This window comes from Pseudopipra pipra, chromosome 1 (genome assembly GCF_036250125.1).
Source record: "Pseudopipra pipra isolate bDixPip1 chromosome 1, bDixPip1.hap1, whole genome shotgun sequence".
Classification (NCBI taxonomy): Eukaryota; Metazoa; Chordata; class Aves; order Passeriformes; family Pipridae; genus Pseudopipra; species Pseudopipra pipra.
In genome coordinates, this window is record NC_087549.1 from 139457785 (window position 1) to 139472417 (window position 14633).

The 14633-nt window shown below is 35.0% G+C and overlaps 1 protein-coding gene across 1 annotated transcript in view; it reads right to left on the bottom strand.

The window, feature by feature from the left end:
- The window catches only part of ODAD2 (outer dynein arm docking complex subunit 2), a 78982-nt gene that overhangs the window by 32356 nt on the left and 31993 nt on the right, over positions 1 to 14633 (bottom strand). The window contains 2 exon segments of the mRNA XM_064636335.1: positions 4858 to 4972; positions 12540 to 12782. Coding sequence (XP_064492405.1) covers positions 4858 to 4972; positions 12540 to 12782 — 358 coding nt within the window.

Consider the following 14633-nt stretch of genomic DNA (forward strand, 5'->3'; position numbering starts at 1 on the left):
CCAAACAGCTGGAAAGCCAGGTCTCCAGGAGCTCCTGAGCTTTTTGGCTTCTCATGGTCTCCAAGCTCTCAGGCAGCTGCTTTGCATGGAACTTGGGACCCAAGGCTCCTCTGTGAGGGAGATACAGGCTAGACCCTTATTTTCCCTTTGCTTCACAGCTTTCAGTTTATGTGTTTTACAGAAATTGAACTCCTGTATTTGTAGACATTAAGGACCTCAGAGCAATTTATGCCTGTTCATTTGGGATCTCCAACATGTCTACAGGAGGCCCAGACAACTCCTGATAGCTGGTTCACTAAACTAGGCAGCCCGTGTTAAGAATCAGTGGATGGGCTGCTTCTGCATGTACCCTGCAGGCATGGCAGTCAGATATGGATTCACCAAGCCAGGTCTGGCTTCCTGGGGGTTCTAAATCTCCAAGGACCCTGGTTCTCAGGAAGGCTTGAGGGGCGAACCAAAAGTTCCTTTTTGTCTCCCTTATAGTATGCTTTTAAAGTTTAGTTCATAACAAATTCTTATAATTTGGAAGGTCTAAATCCAGATATCAGGGGTTAAAAACTGGATAAAATGAGAGCAAATATAGAGAAGTAGGATGATTGAAGTAAAAAAACTATACTCCTAGAGAAAACAAAGAAGAAAATGGAAAGAGAGCAGTAAGAGCAGTAACCTTGAACTGCCAAGGTTTCTGTACAGAATTGCAAGAAGCATAGTGAGGGAAAACAAAGAAACTGTACATATGCAAGTAGGGAATTTTGACATTATAGGCTTAACCAAAAAATCGTAAGTAAACAAAAATGTATTGGTACTGCTAAAGCAAAATTTTAAAAATATAAAACAAATTAACAGCAGTGTGCAGTATGGAGCATGATTATCTTTTTACACTACAGTTTTAAATCAGTAAAATGTGTAAAGAAAGCATCTTAATTAAAACAGCAAATAATTTTACTATTTGTTATATATTAGAAGAATTTCCAAGTTCAAGTACATTTCTTTGTTACTTTTAGTAAAGAAATGCTCTCTGCGGTTTCATACATATGGTTGCGTTAAAATTTCCATAACAAGCAAAATCTTTGTAAGAATCCTACATAGCATAGGTCATCAGCAGCATATTTTCCACCCACAGGTTAACTCCAGACTGCTGGCTGCAGAAGTCACTTCTTCAGAATATAATACTGTTGCAAGACTGAAGACTAACTGACCTTCACACATACCCATCTCATTACCCCTTCCCTATTAAACCTGGTTTAGTTTTCATTGGGTTTTGGTTTCTCATGTGTCAGCATGGACAGTCCCTGTATGAATGAAATGCACAGACAACTTCAGATGGCTGATCATCTTTCATCACACCCATGATATTCCACTGCAGAGCTGAAATCACGATTTATTAGAAAAGTGTGAGATGTCATTTTACAAGCACATTTTAAGAAAACAGAATAACTTTCTAGTCTCTCAAACCCCCAGTTTCTGTCTGTTTACTTACATTACTTTGACAGACTCTATACATAGATGGCTTCCTGAGGTTCTTTAAGAAAGCCTTACAGCCGTAGCTATAAAAAGGCTAAAACTGAAAGTTGAAAGCTGATATGCAAGTAGAAAAGGACAGAAAAACACGATGCCTGACGTTACCATTCCTATTCTAATGTTTGCACCCAAAACTCTACTAAATATGAGGACAGAAAATAAACCTCTTCAACTTTTTTTTTCTTTATTTTTTCTTTTTTTTTTTTTTTTAATTTATTTAAAGATTCTAGCAGAAGGTTACTCCATGAGGAAATAGGTATTTTCATACAAACTCAAATTGGCAGTGTTCCTCTTATTGGCACAATGCCTTTGGATGATTTTTATAATAGCCCCAACAACATTTTTGTAGAATTTCTCTAAATGCTTCTGTTTGGGCTGATGTACGTTGGGAGAACATTACAAATACTGTTTTTCAAAGAAGCATCATAACCAAATATTGCTATTCCAACATCAACAGAGTTCAGTAGACTTATCCTAGCCATTTTTCATAATCATTTGTATTTCTTGGACAGCGCACTTACACTTTGTCACTACCAATGTGCCTACAGTAGTAATGTTTCCTTTTGGAAGTAAGGAACTAATTAATAAGAATCTGCTTCTATGAAGATAATTCCTTTGAATAAATTACATTCTTGTCTCTTTATGTCTTAGATTTTAAAGAAATGTATGAACTACTTTATCCAAAACCATGACATATTTGTCTAAAATTCACATTTAGCACTTTCAGGTGCTATGCAAATTTTCTCAGGAGAGTTCTACCAAACAAATTGTATCACTGACAGTAAGATCTTCACTCTACAAGAAATTCTTCAGGCTAAACATATCTAGAAATAATGCTGGCATATGAAGTGATGATTGATGTCAAACTAATATTGCGGTTGTCAGAGCTACAGTTTATGTACTAGAGTGTACAATTTACATCCTCTATTTAAAAAGTCATAGATCTGCTATGGACCAAATATCACTGAACTTTGTCATACTGCTGTAACAAACAATATCACTTAGCTATATCCTACTGATACAATTCTATTCCATGGGAAGCACTCTAAAACAGCTACCATGATATGACTGTCAACACATATAATCTAGGTCTATGGGAACTTGGATTCTTCTCCTTTTGCAATTAATTGCCTAACAGCAGGCAAACCAGTTAGACCCAAAAGCTCAAAACTGACAGACATCTAAACATCTTGAGAATTCAAGCCTTGGCCTTTTGTGACTCTTATCCCCTAATGGTAAAACAGCAATGATGGACCCCCAGTCCTAAAGAGATTATAACGAGAGTAAGTGCATGAGAGAGAAACACATACTCATGCACTGTGACAATAACCACCCTATTAGAAAGGTTGATTGGCTTCTAAGATTTTATAAATATCAAAAATAACTTTTAAATTCCTTGTACAGAAAATATCTATGTGGGAAAATGGATGCTCCATTACATGTTATAAAAATTTGTTTCTGATACTATTAACAAGTTCAATTTCATCTGCGAGCCTCCATAACACAGAAGAGAACCACTACAGCTGCCACAAAAGAACACAGAAAGAAAACAAATCCAGATTCCATGCTCACAGCTATTTGAAACACAGTCTGCAGTCCCAAGTACAGGCTTGGAAGAGTCAGAATGCACATAATCCTTTAAAGTCATACCCTTATTACTGGTTTTGAATCAAGCACTGCGTAAACCAAACTGCTTCTTGGAAGATCATGCAAATTGTTGAATAATATTAACTCTGAACAAAAAATAAAAAATTTTCTTTAGATAGAAATAGCTGCTGTACTTCCACACTGTGGCTATAATCACTGCTTTATACATATTTCTTTCTATTCAGTGTCAGCGGAAAGGGTACTATTGGTAGGCTTGTTTCAGTGTGCCACTTGGCCGCAGGCTCACACAAAGAACTCTTTGTGGGGTCACAGATTAGCATTTGGGCAGGCAGCCAAGAGAGATGAAAGGAGGATAGCTACACTAAGGATGTACATAGCTTGCACTCATCAAGTATCCTGGGGAAAAAAACAAGAAAAAAATCCATGTAATCTATAATTTCAGTAGCTGTCCTCTATTCCCTTAGTTTCTGAAAAAGTGCTTTTAGTGGAGAAATTCTAGCAATGTGCAGTTCTATTCTGACTCTGCAGGTCACAGAATCTTACACATAGTAAGTATTACCTTAGTACGGAGATCAAGTAGTATTTTAACATTCAGTTATAGCAATATTGCTCAAGAGAGAGGCAGGTATATTTAGATACCAAAAAAACTTTATTATACTAGAGTGTACATTTAGAAAAAAAAAAAAGATGAAAATATAATTCAGAATAACCAGCATGTCTGAAAAATGGCAAGCTGCGATTGCAGAAATCATTGTGAAGAAATACAAAATTCTTAAGTTATAAAAATCAAGAACAAATATTCTCATAATACTTTTATTCATATATCTGTATCTACATCAAATCATCTATATAAATTAATAGCAGCCAAACAGTGCTCAATTCCAAACAGGAAATACTGCCTGCAAAGGATGCTAAGGATATCTAGCACTTTACATAGTCAAGATCTCAAATTATATGTAGAAGGATATATATTTGTGGTAGAATACATAGTAGATGCAAAAGTTGCATCAGTTATGGAGTAAATTAGAAATGGAAGCTATTATTGTACAAGGATTAAGGAATAAAGTTGGTATTCTAGGAAACTTCTAACGGGAAACAAAACCTTGCCCATTTATTCTACCGCAGGTCAGTGGTGAGGATTCACAGAGGATGACCTGCAGCTTATACTCACCATTTTATCTCTACTTGGAAACTGCCATGAAATACATGAATAGCTCAGTTTTCTGCGCACAACTGACCTGTACAACCACCACTATTCACAACTGGCACTTTTTGTTGGCAGTCTGAGCAGAAAACCTAAGGATTACATTGGCACTGAGTCTGAAATATGCTCTGAAATCAAATGATGGTCTCTTGAGAACATAGCTGAAGTACCTCATAGTGGAGAACAACTACAACTACCTGTGCTATTCATAGCCTGTGAGTAGAAGCTTTCTGTTTTCAGCATGCTTTATTTGGGAACAGTAAGTTAGATCCTGGTAAGTTATTAAAATATATTTTCCAAATACCGTAAACACCATAAAGGCAAAACATATTATATAATGAGTGCTAGATGGAGGACTATTTACTTTTGAAAAGTGAATATGTATGTTTTTTAAACAGTTAACAGAAAGAAATAAGGAGAGTCTAAGTAGCAAACAGCAAACTATTGCTGGAAAAGATCCAAATATAAAAACTGTATGTGTGTGTATATATATAACAAATCTGTTACTTTCAATACTTTCTCACCTTAGCATTTTCAACGCAAGGACAAAGAGCCCAAGCTGCACTTGCTTGAACATCTGGGTTAGGATTTTTCAACAGTGACCATAACAAGCGAACTCCATCTAGACTGTCAATTATCCTATTGCAGAACAGAACAAAAAAGAGATAATTAATTATGGAGTGGACAATGTTGAATCTCAAATTACATCAGTTTGTTTGGAACACTGCTTTAACAAACACTGTCATGATCTTAACATACTGTTTTGCTTTATGCAAGTGCTTGTGTTTTATTGTCAGCTAATCACCATCAACATATTCAGTAAACAGTGCTTACTATAGCAGATGAGCGCAAACAAATAAAGACAGAATGTTTTCTACATAAATCTCATTAATGTTTTCTTTTTTCCAGCACTGTCATTCAAAATTCTTACAGAAGATAAAATAAACTACATTATAACCAGAACTCATAAACATGAAAACAAGCATGTGACTTTTTAACGATCTGCATGTAAAGTGAAATCTGAATTCCAGCATACTGGCTTCTTTCATATAGTAACAAATACTTTCCAAAACAAATATTTGTGCCCAAAACTATGTACTTAACTTTTTATTCAGTCTATGTTTAATGTATTTACCTTGCTCTATGACATATTTTAAGACACTATGTTTCTAATCTAGCATTAGAAATTAAAATGGTCACACCACAGAGCATCCTTTGTTGGGCACAAATAATGTGTAACTTGTTTCCCATGTGTTCCTTACTAACAAGACCAACACTGAACACTATGTTATAATTACTTAAACACACTGTAATCAAAGTATCTTCATGAGTAGCTGAGAAATCAATTATCAGCAGAATCATCTCTACACCATCTGCGTTATGTTTACATATCAATCAGGCTTGGGGATCATAACTTCACATTAGGTTCCAGTGAATACCCTAAATGGAAAGGAAGGTCAAACAAAACTTAATAGCCTTTACTAACATACCATTTTAAAAAAAAAGCTGTGTTAAAGTCAAAGCAGATGAGTTGGGGATGAAGAAAAGCAAGTACACCTTCATTGTCTAACCTCAAAAGTAAAAAATTCAGCTGCATACGTGTTTACATCTTTCATTGTAAATGTGAGATAAACTGAAATACAGATGGAGCTTCAAAACAGCAGATAAAACATCTCATTTGTATTCATTATATATGGTTTGCCAGGAAATTTTAAAACTAATTATAAAATGAACTTTGTATGTAATCCTATCACCATTTGGAGCAGAAAAAATAATTAAGGACATGTGATCTATCTAAAATAAGAAAGGATTTTATTCATAACATTTTCATGCAAACTGGTTAAACAACTATGTTTTTCAAAATAACACTTTTTGCACAAAGCTATGGTTAAGCTAAGACGCTGTAAATTTTTCAAGGTCTGCCAATTTTCGTACAGCTTATTTTACATGCTCAGCTCCAAATCAACTGCAAGAAAATCACGCAAAGGACAAATTCAGAAGTCTTAACACAACAAAATAAAACAGCATAATCATGAACTACACAATTACACATATATGTTCACATACTAAGGATGACTCAAGTAAAAGCTTCAAAACAAACTTTTAAATCCCTCCAAACCTCAAAGACTTTTAAGGAATTTTAACGTTACTCTCCTGTCATTTCAGAAAGCACAAGGCATTTTTTCCTAGATTGGAATTAATTAAAAAAAGAACCTATGAATCTCTCCTCTAGTCAAGTGAGTACTGATCATATACCAACATGAGGTACTTCCTCCCAAGAGAGGCTAAATATAAATGACCCAGCTCCAACCAGTATATAAAAATCAAGAGATAGAAGCCAAACACTGAGCTCAGATTTTTCCACCACACTTAAAAAAACAACCTCTAGGCTGATTGATCTTTCCATTTTTTTAAAGCTTCCTTTTCAATTTACTTTCATTTTCTTTTCAGTTTTCTTGTCTTCTCTTCAATGTTTCAAGGTAAACTAGCCTCACTCTATTGGTCATTTTCTGAAGAATTTTGCCTTTTGCTTGAAGACCAGAAAGACCAGTTGTCTTAGATGCGACACAACCCATCTCAGAATATCTTTAAGTGTAGTTCTCTGACCATTCAACATGTATAAAATCAAACCAGAAAGCACTACAGACAAAACAAAAGAATCTCCAAATTACATTGTTCATCTCTGAGTACTGCTTTCTCACAGTTACACTAGATTAACTCAAAAAGAACGACGCTCTTAAATTCTCATTCTGGAAGAATTATCATTGTGTAATCACTATGCAAGTACAAACTCTTTTATTTTCATCTTGCTGAGAGCATATATTTGCCAATTAAGAAAGCATTGCTAAAGAGTTCAATACATTATCTTTCTGTGGTTTCACTACACACCCAGCAGATGAAGAAAATGGGTGTTGAATGAGCGTATCTGCCTTAACAGCAAAAGGAACACTAAAATAAATGGTCCTGAAAAATGTTTCCTCTATAAAAGTGCTTAGACATTAGTTTCCTTCCTATGTGAAAATTCCTTTTTAAAGCTGACAAAAATACACATTCAGGTTCCTTTACAAATAAACATGAAAGAGAGAAGAAAATAGACCTGTAATCTTGAAAATTTCACCTCTGATGGCATAATGGTAAACAGTATTCTGATTTGGTTTTGCAAACAGTTTTCGTATCTAATTTTCTTCCCAAAATGTATTATAATAATTAGGAGGATGCTGTAATAAACCTGCTTACTGCAATAAATACAAGCAAATATACCATAAAATATACTTTGGTTGGCATTCAATTCTGTATTCATCCATAGCTAGCACGTTATTCACCCTGTGGTTTCACTCATTTAAATTATATATTTCATAATAATTTGTCGACATTCTGATGATAAAATTAAACTACAGTTAAATCCAGAGTAAGCAACCACTCATGGGACTGTTAAAACACAGGTTTTTTAATAAAAATGCATAACATTTTCTTTGAAAGCTAAATGGAAACTCATAAAATTTGACATAATATGATATTTAGTTGATATAAAAATCTTAATGTTTAACACTTAATTATTCAGATATTTAAGTGCTTTATAGAATAGATGATGGTCATGTTTGTAATGTATCTAATGTACAGGACACTATCATTAATAGTCAAAATCTTAACAGGCATGAAACTCATCCAAAATAGAAATATAAACTTTATTGTAGGTAATTGCTGTCTGGTGCTTCACTATAAGTACATAACAATATACAAATATGTGGAGTTCCAGTGCAAGAGCCCACTGTTGTGGTTCTATTCCTTCACACAGCTGAGCCATCTCACAAGAGCACTGGACCAGTTCTTGTAATTCAAAGCTCTGTACTTCATCATATATTGATCTTATTTGATCACTGATACAATTTAGAACAGGTGTAGATTATTCTGCTCCTCAAAATAACCAATAGTAGTTGCACTGGCAGTTAGAAATGGCTGGAGGGAAGAGGGGCTCCTGTGCTGGCCAGACACCATCAGAGCAGAGGTGAAGGGATATGCAGCTGGCATCACTCCTACCAAAAGGCAACTGCAAGGTGTACGACCAAAACATCTTCCTGCTTTCCACACAGAACCGCTGATGTATGGTGTACATAGAACAGGTCTTATGGGCAAAAAATTTTAATGTGGTTAAACCCTTTCAGAGATTACTGGAATGTTTAGTATTGCAGTGAATTGATATTTGCTATATGACCAGAGCAGATAACTTAACAAGATATCTTTTGTTGACTTCTGTTGTCTATTCACAGGCAAAAGTTGCTTAACACAGGCTTTTCAAATTATTTAAGAATCTTGATATCATGAAAACATTTAACATCATGAGCGAGACATGGGTCACAATTCTAACAATTTACTTTGCTTTTTTAAATATATCTGAAACTAGCAAAGCTGTTAATCCTAAATACTACTTCTCTTTCAAATTAAAACTTAATATTGAACATTTCCAGTAGTAACGTTGACATGAATAGCTTAAATACACATACATACACGCAGCTTAGACATCTGTTTGTCATATCTATCATCTTTCTCTGTTACAATGTTGTTTGCCAAAACTTTGAGAACTCTAGTTTAATTGCCTGCCAATTAAGACCACGAACGCAAATGTAAATAAACAAAGTTATACTGACTCTGTATTGTGCTCACTGGTAAGATTACAGGGTTTAAATCTGGCAGAATGTAATCTCGTCTTTTTTGCAACCACAATTTAGCATTTTCCTTAAAACTTTCACTAGTTGCTGCGGACTGCTTTGATAAATAGTATTATATACCAATGACTCAAACTCCATCTGTTTGGCTAAAATAACTGTACATTTCAGTTTATAATATTCTAAACCCTCAGTTTAGAGCACTAGCAATGAAGTCTATGGGTTTTCAAACGGAGAGGGCAAATGAAAAGAAAGTGACAGTCAAAGAATAAGTACCAGACCTTTGTTTTTAGTAAGAGAAAAAGAATAACTATAAAAAGTTCCTCAAAAAGATAAATATACATTAAAAAAGTACTGCAGCATCTCTGTCATGGCAGTGTAGCATGGAGAACAGCTTCACGCTGTCCACAGAAGAGTAAGAAAGTTCAGTCACATAATTATGCTTTTTTTAAGATAAGTCAACTTATTTTTGGCTCTGATAGAAGCTGGCTGCTATTCTTTATTTTAAATAGCTCAACAGAGCCAATAAGAATCACTTAATTGCTTGAAGTTGCCTTGAAGTAAAGGATTGGTGCAGAAAAGTAATACTAGTGTACTTTCCATTCAGCAGTTGTAGAAGTTATAGTGTCAGCCAGAAATGCCTGCAATAAATGGCAGAAATAAAATACACAAAATACATGTAGAAGATGTAGATTCACTTATGCTTATCTACTAGTCTACTGTCATCAGAGCAGGCTTCCTCCATGGGACGTAAGAAAACTGTACAGCATTTCCCTCAGAATTTAACTCCACTGCTTCATAGAACACTCTCAGGTTTTTATAATCCACAATAATATTTTTTTCTTATAATAAACCCATCCTCTTCATAACATATCCTTGAATCATTCACAGAAATTATGTGAGCCCTACACTTGGTCTCTATGGTTTCCACATACCTACTGCTGCAAGAATAACCACATTCAAAATAGAAGACTGCTCAACTGAATATTTAGTTTCTAACCCACACTTTGTTAAACAGACATGAAATATAAGAATATATCTGAAAATTCTAAATCATTATGAGATCCTATCTTTATATTTTTCTGCTTTTTTTTTCTGGGTTTCTAGTACATATGGAAGTCAATGATAGCAGAATTCAGAAAAATCATCATAGTTTTCAAAATTTCTGTAATGCCAAACTAAAAAAGTAACCCTATAAACAGAGCCTGTCTGTACCACATGACAAAGAAAACAAGCCTCAAAACCAGCCAAATTTGTCAACACAAAGGCTAACAGTAGAGAAGAACTGCTCACTTAGAACCCGTCAAGACATTCTGAGAAATAAGTGATTATGAAATGAGGAATATAATAGGGTTCCATCTAGATGAGTAAGAAAGACCATAAACAGCTAAGTATCAACGTGCAATGGAAAGTTCTCATCACCTATATACACTTGCAGGCTTCAAGTGGCTTTGCTTTGCTTCTTTTTAGAAGATAATCTTGGCACATCTCCATATCCTTGTTCAGATGTGCCTTTTTGGTTAAGAACTTCAGAAAATGTTTACAGAAAGAGACTGAACTCCACAGTAGTTTCTAACAAGGCTGCTTATTGTTTTGGGCCAAATTCTGTAAACAGAAAAAAGTCATACTACAGACTACAGAAAAAAGTCATACTACAGACTGTGTGCGTATATCCTTCATGTCCTTGGTGACTCTTCCCCAAAAGGAGAGCACATTGGATGAGGAGATACAATTTCAGCTTCTGTTGTACTGGTTTGAGAGGTGGAGAAAGGAGAGGAATAGATGTACTTTTTTTGTTGTTGTTGCTTTTAAGTGCTCTCAACCCTGTGAGAGGTAGAGCACTCAAGCAAATCATTTAAACATGTGAACAGTTACACTGCTGTCAGTGTTTTAGCTAAGCATTGTTTTTAAAAGATTTGCTGGGTTGGTATCAAACTTATCCCCATTGGGATGAATCACGCTTCGGGAGAAGACAGCAGCATTATCTCTTCTAGTACTACAAGCCTAGCTAGCACAACACATCAGGTACGTGCCACAGGCTTGCTAGTAATAATAAATTTTGTGTAACAGGTGTTTTGTAGCAGTAAAAAGTATATTCCACTCTTAGAATATACTCAAGATCTTGCTTACTTGTTAATGTTTTAAAATACTTTTAAAAACCCTTCTAGAGTTGAGAACTTCAACAGAGAAATTTTTATACGAACCAAATTTTATTCCTTTGTTCACTCTTCACAAAGTCTATAAAATTTTTGTCCCAAACAACCTGTACTCTCTCTTTCTTAAAAATAAGATGGACTTTGTTCTATCACAATTTTAACAGCAACTTGTATTCTTTTTTATGCTTATACTGAACACATTCCAGTATGAAGCTATCCATACTGGATACTACAAGTGACAGTTCTGAGTATAAGAGTATGTCTGAGGTTTTATAAATATCAATTTATATTTATTGGCATTTAAGTTTTTCAGTATTTGCAATGCTAATTCTGTTAAGTTTTTCAGTATTTGCAATGCTAATTCTGTTAGGTTAATACATTACACTAAAGACTGATTTTTAGTGAGATGTCTTGAAAGTGATTTCATTTATTTATAGTTTTATGCTACATGGCTAACTGCTCATACAACCCATGTTTACAGTTGTGTACCATCCAGCCTTTTGCCACTGGGTGACAGCCAAAGCATGAAAACAAAAGCCCTATTCAGGAAAAGAATTCCCTGCACTGCTATATGAATATCAAGTGAATTATGCAAATCAGAACAGGAGGAGCTTAATAAAACTCTCTTTCTGACCTTCCTTATGTATACGGAGGGAAATATGCCGAGAATCTTGAAGTAAATATCCCTGTAAGGGAACTGTAAGTGCAGTAAATGCCGACCTCAACATTTAACTGGAACACTTAATCATAAAACTCAAGAATCTTTGTAACTTATACAAATCTACACCACAAAATCAAAGAGAGGAACAACTCTCTCAGTAAAAAGACATCCTTTTTCTTTGGTTTTGCAAAGGAATAAGAGGTGAGAAAAGGGTCCAAAACTGTCTGAGTTCACAAAAGGAACGATGGAGGGGGACAAAATACAAAATACTAGAAGTACGCTACTTCAAAAAATTTATTTTCATGACAGTAAATGGGCACATTTCCTTTTTAGAATAACTTTCTCTAATTTAGCCTTTATGATTATTATTTATGATTTGATAACAGACGTAAAAGGACAAGGCAAAATACATACCTATCATGCAGCACTTCAAAATGGTGCTTTGTAATTTTGAATTTTAAGTTTAATAAAAATCAATTTAATAAAGGTTAAATTGGTTTTCCTCAAAATGCAAAAGAGATATATATATATATATAATATATGTATTTCCCTAATAATGTTTTTATATAGCACATTTACAGGAGGCTGTAACTAACCCACAGAATCCTGAAAAAACCCCCAAAAAGTAAAATATCCTTTTAGGTCAGATTAGAATTGACTATATTTGCATCAGAATTACTAAATATTTTTTAATATTTAAAATGCTATACATAGTAATAACTCACATCATATTTTCAGTTTCTGTTGCACATGCTCCTACTGCTTTGTTGACATTCACAAGTAGTGCCTGATCTGTTGCAGTTAGTAACTTCACTAAAGGTGGTATTCCACCACATCTGCGGATAGTACTTCGATTTATTTTCTCCTGGCAACATTCTCCCAGTGCTCCAACGACATTTATAAGGACTTCTTCAGGCTGATCAGTAAGCAGTCCTACCAGAGTTTCTATGGTTTGATATTCCCGAAATCTAAAAGACAGCAATAAACCCAAAGTTATTATTTTCAGTATGTTACCATTATAAATTTAATTTTATAATTAAATATCATTATTATTGAAGTAGAATGTTTAATTTCTGTATGTAAAATCATCTTGCTGAAGAAATCCCAATACAGGTAAGTCATTCCAATCACTTAGAATAAGTGTGACATCGAACGTACTTTTCTCATGACATTTCCCTAATTTAGTTATCTAGGAATCTCTTGAGTAGTTTGAGGGTTTTCTAAACCTTGACATGTGGATGCAACATCTACAAATAGCTGAAACAAACCAGAGGACTGGCAATTACTATGCTATCCTGACCTCAGTACTTTTTCCTGCTATGTTAACAATAGCTAGAGTAGTGGTTTACCAGACCCTTCTCCACCTCTCTGAACCAAAGGGTCACGAGCCTTTAGAGAGTTTGCCCTGAGCAGTTCTATACTTAGTTCAGGCCTAATACATTGCATTTTCCTAAGGTCAGACCCATAGTTCTAGTACACCTCTACTGTACTATGTTAGATTTCAATCTGAAATTAAGAAATAAGTTGACAGAAATTTGACTTGATTGCTATATTAATACTTTCCTCATTCTTCATAAAACTTTTGGTACTGAAAATCAAAAATACGGTTTTTAAAAATCCTGGAGGTCCTATCCTACAAAGAGATGTGTGCTAAACCTCAGAAGTTCATCTTTCAGAACAGGATGTTTCCTCAGTGCTAGAATCATCTTCTAAGTTTGTTTTGTTCAAAACTTAAGAGGATTATTTATACTTAAATACTGTATCTTCCTTTCATGCATTTTCTGACACACCTTGACAGTTTCACTTGGTATATCAAGCTAGATCTAACCTGTATCTTATCTAATTATCAGAGATAATTTCTCTGAGGGTACTGAGTTCTCATTTGTGTTTCCCTCCCAGCCTCTACCTTCTGGAAGTGTCTACTTGAGCTACAAAAACTGTATTTTCCAAGAATCAGTTGCACATGTGGCTTTTCTTTCATACAAAAAAAAAAATTAATATTTCTGAGATTTTTATGGCAGACTGGAGCTGTTTCAATAAAACTTAATCTTTCCAAGCTGGATTATCAGCATAACAATTAAAGTAACTGAGAAGTGAGAAACTTTCTTTTTTGGTTATTCTAACCTTTGCTTAAAGGAAAATCTTCCTCTCTTTGTTCACTATAACTTGGAAGTATCCCTATAATCATTTTTTTCAAGAGTAAACATCAACAGCATGAATAAAAGAGCAATAAAGCAAGCAAATAATTAAAAAAAAAGGAAAAACAAAGCAAAACAAAAAACCACCAAACTGATTTTCTCTGGCTACTTTTTCTGCATTGCATATCAACCGCCTCACACATGGAACGACAGGAGCTGGCTCTGCAACAGGCAGGCTGCACTCTGACAGAGCTGCTGGCTCGGGCCATCTTGTGTCCAGAAGCAGAACGGCTCCTTGCACGCAAACTGGAATCTGAGCTGGACAGGCCCAGGCACCTGTATCAGCTCACTGCTGAGTCAGCACATCACCTCAGCAATGTACTTCAGGTATAGGAAATACTGTGGAGCACTTTGAAGGTAAATTAGTGTCCCTGCAGGAACCAGCAGGATTTGTTAGTTCCAGCTTCAGGCCAGACTCAAGCTCATCCCTCCAGATCTACTTAGGTGTTTTCATACCGACCTCACTCCCTTTTCTTTAGTGCCCTCCCATCTTGAGTTTGGACACAGTTTTAATGCTTCAGACTCAGCACTACATAATACATGAATTCAGCTGGAGCTGTGCCTGGCTAGTAACCTTTGTGGAGCACCAAGCACTTGCCAAAGATATGTGAGTAGCCCAAC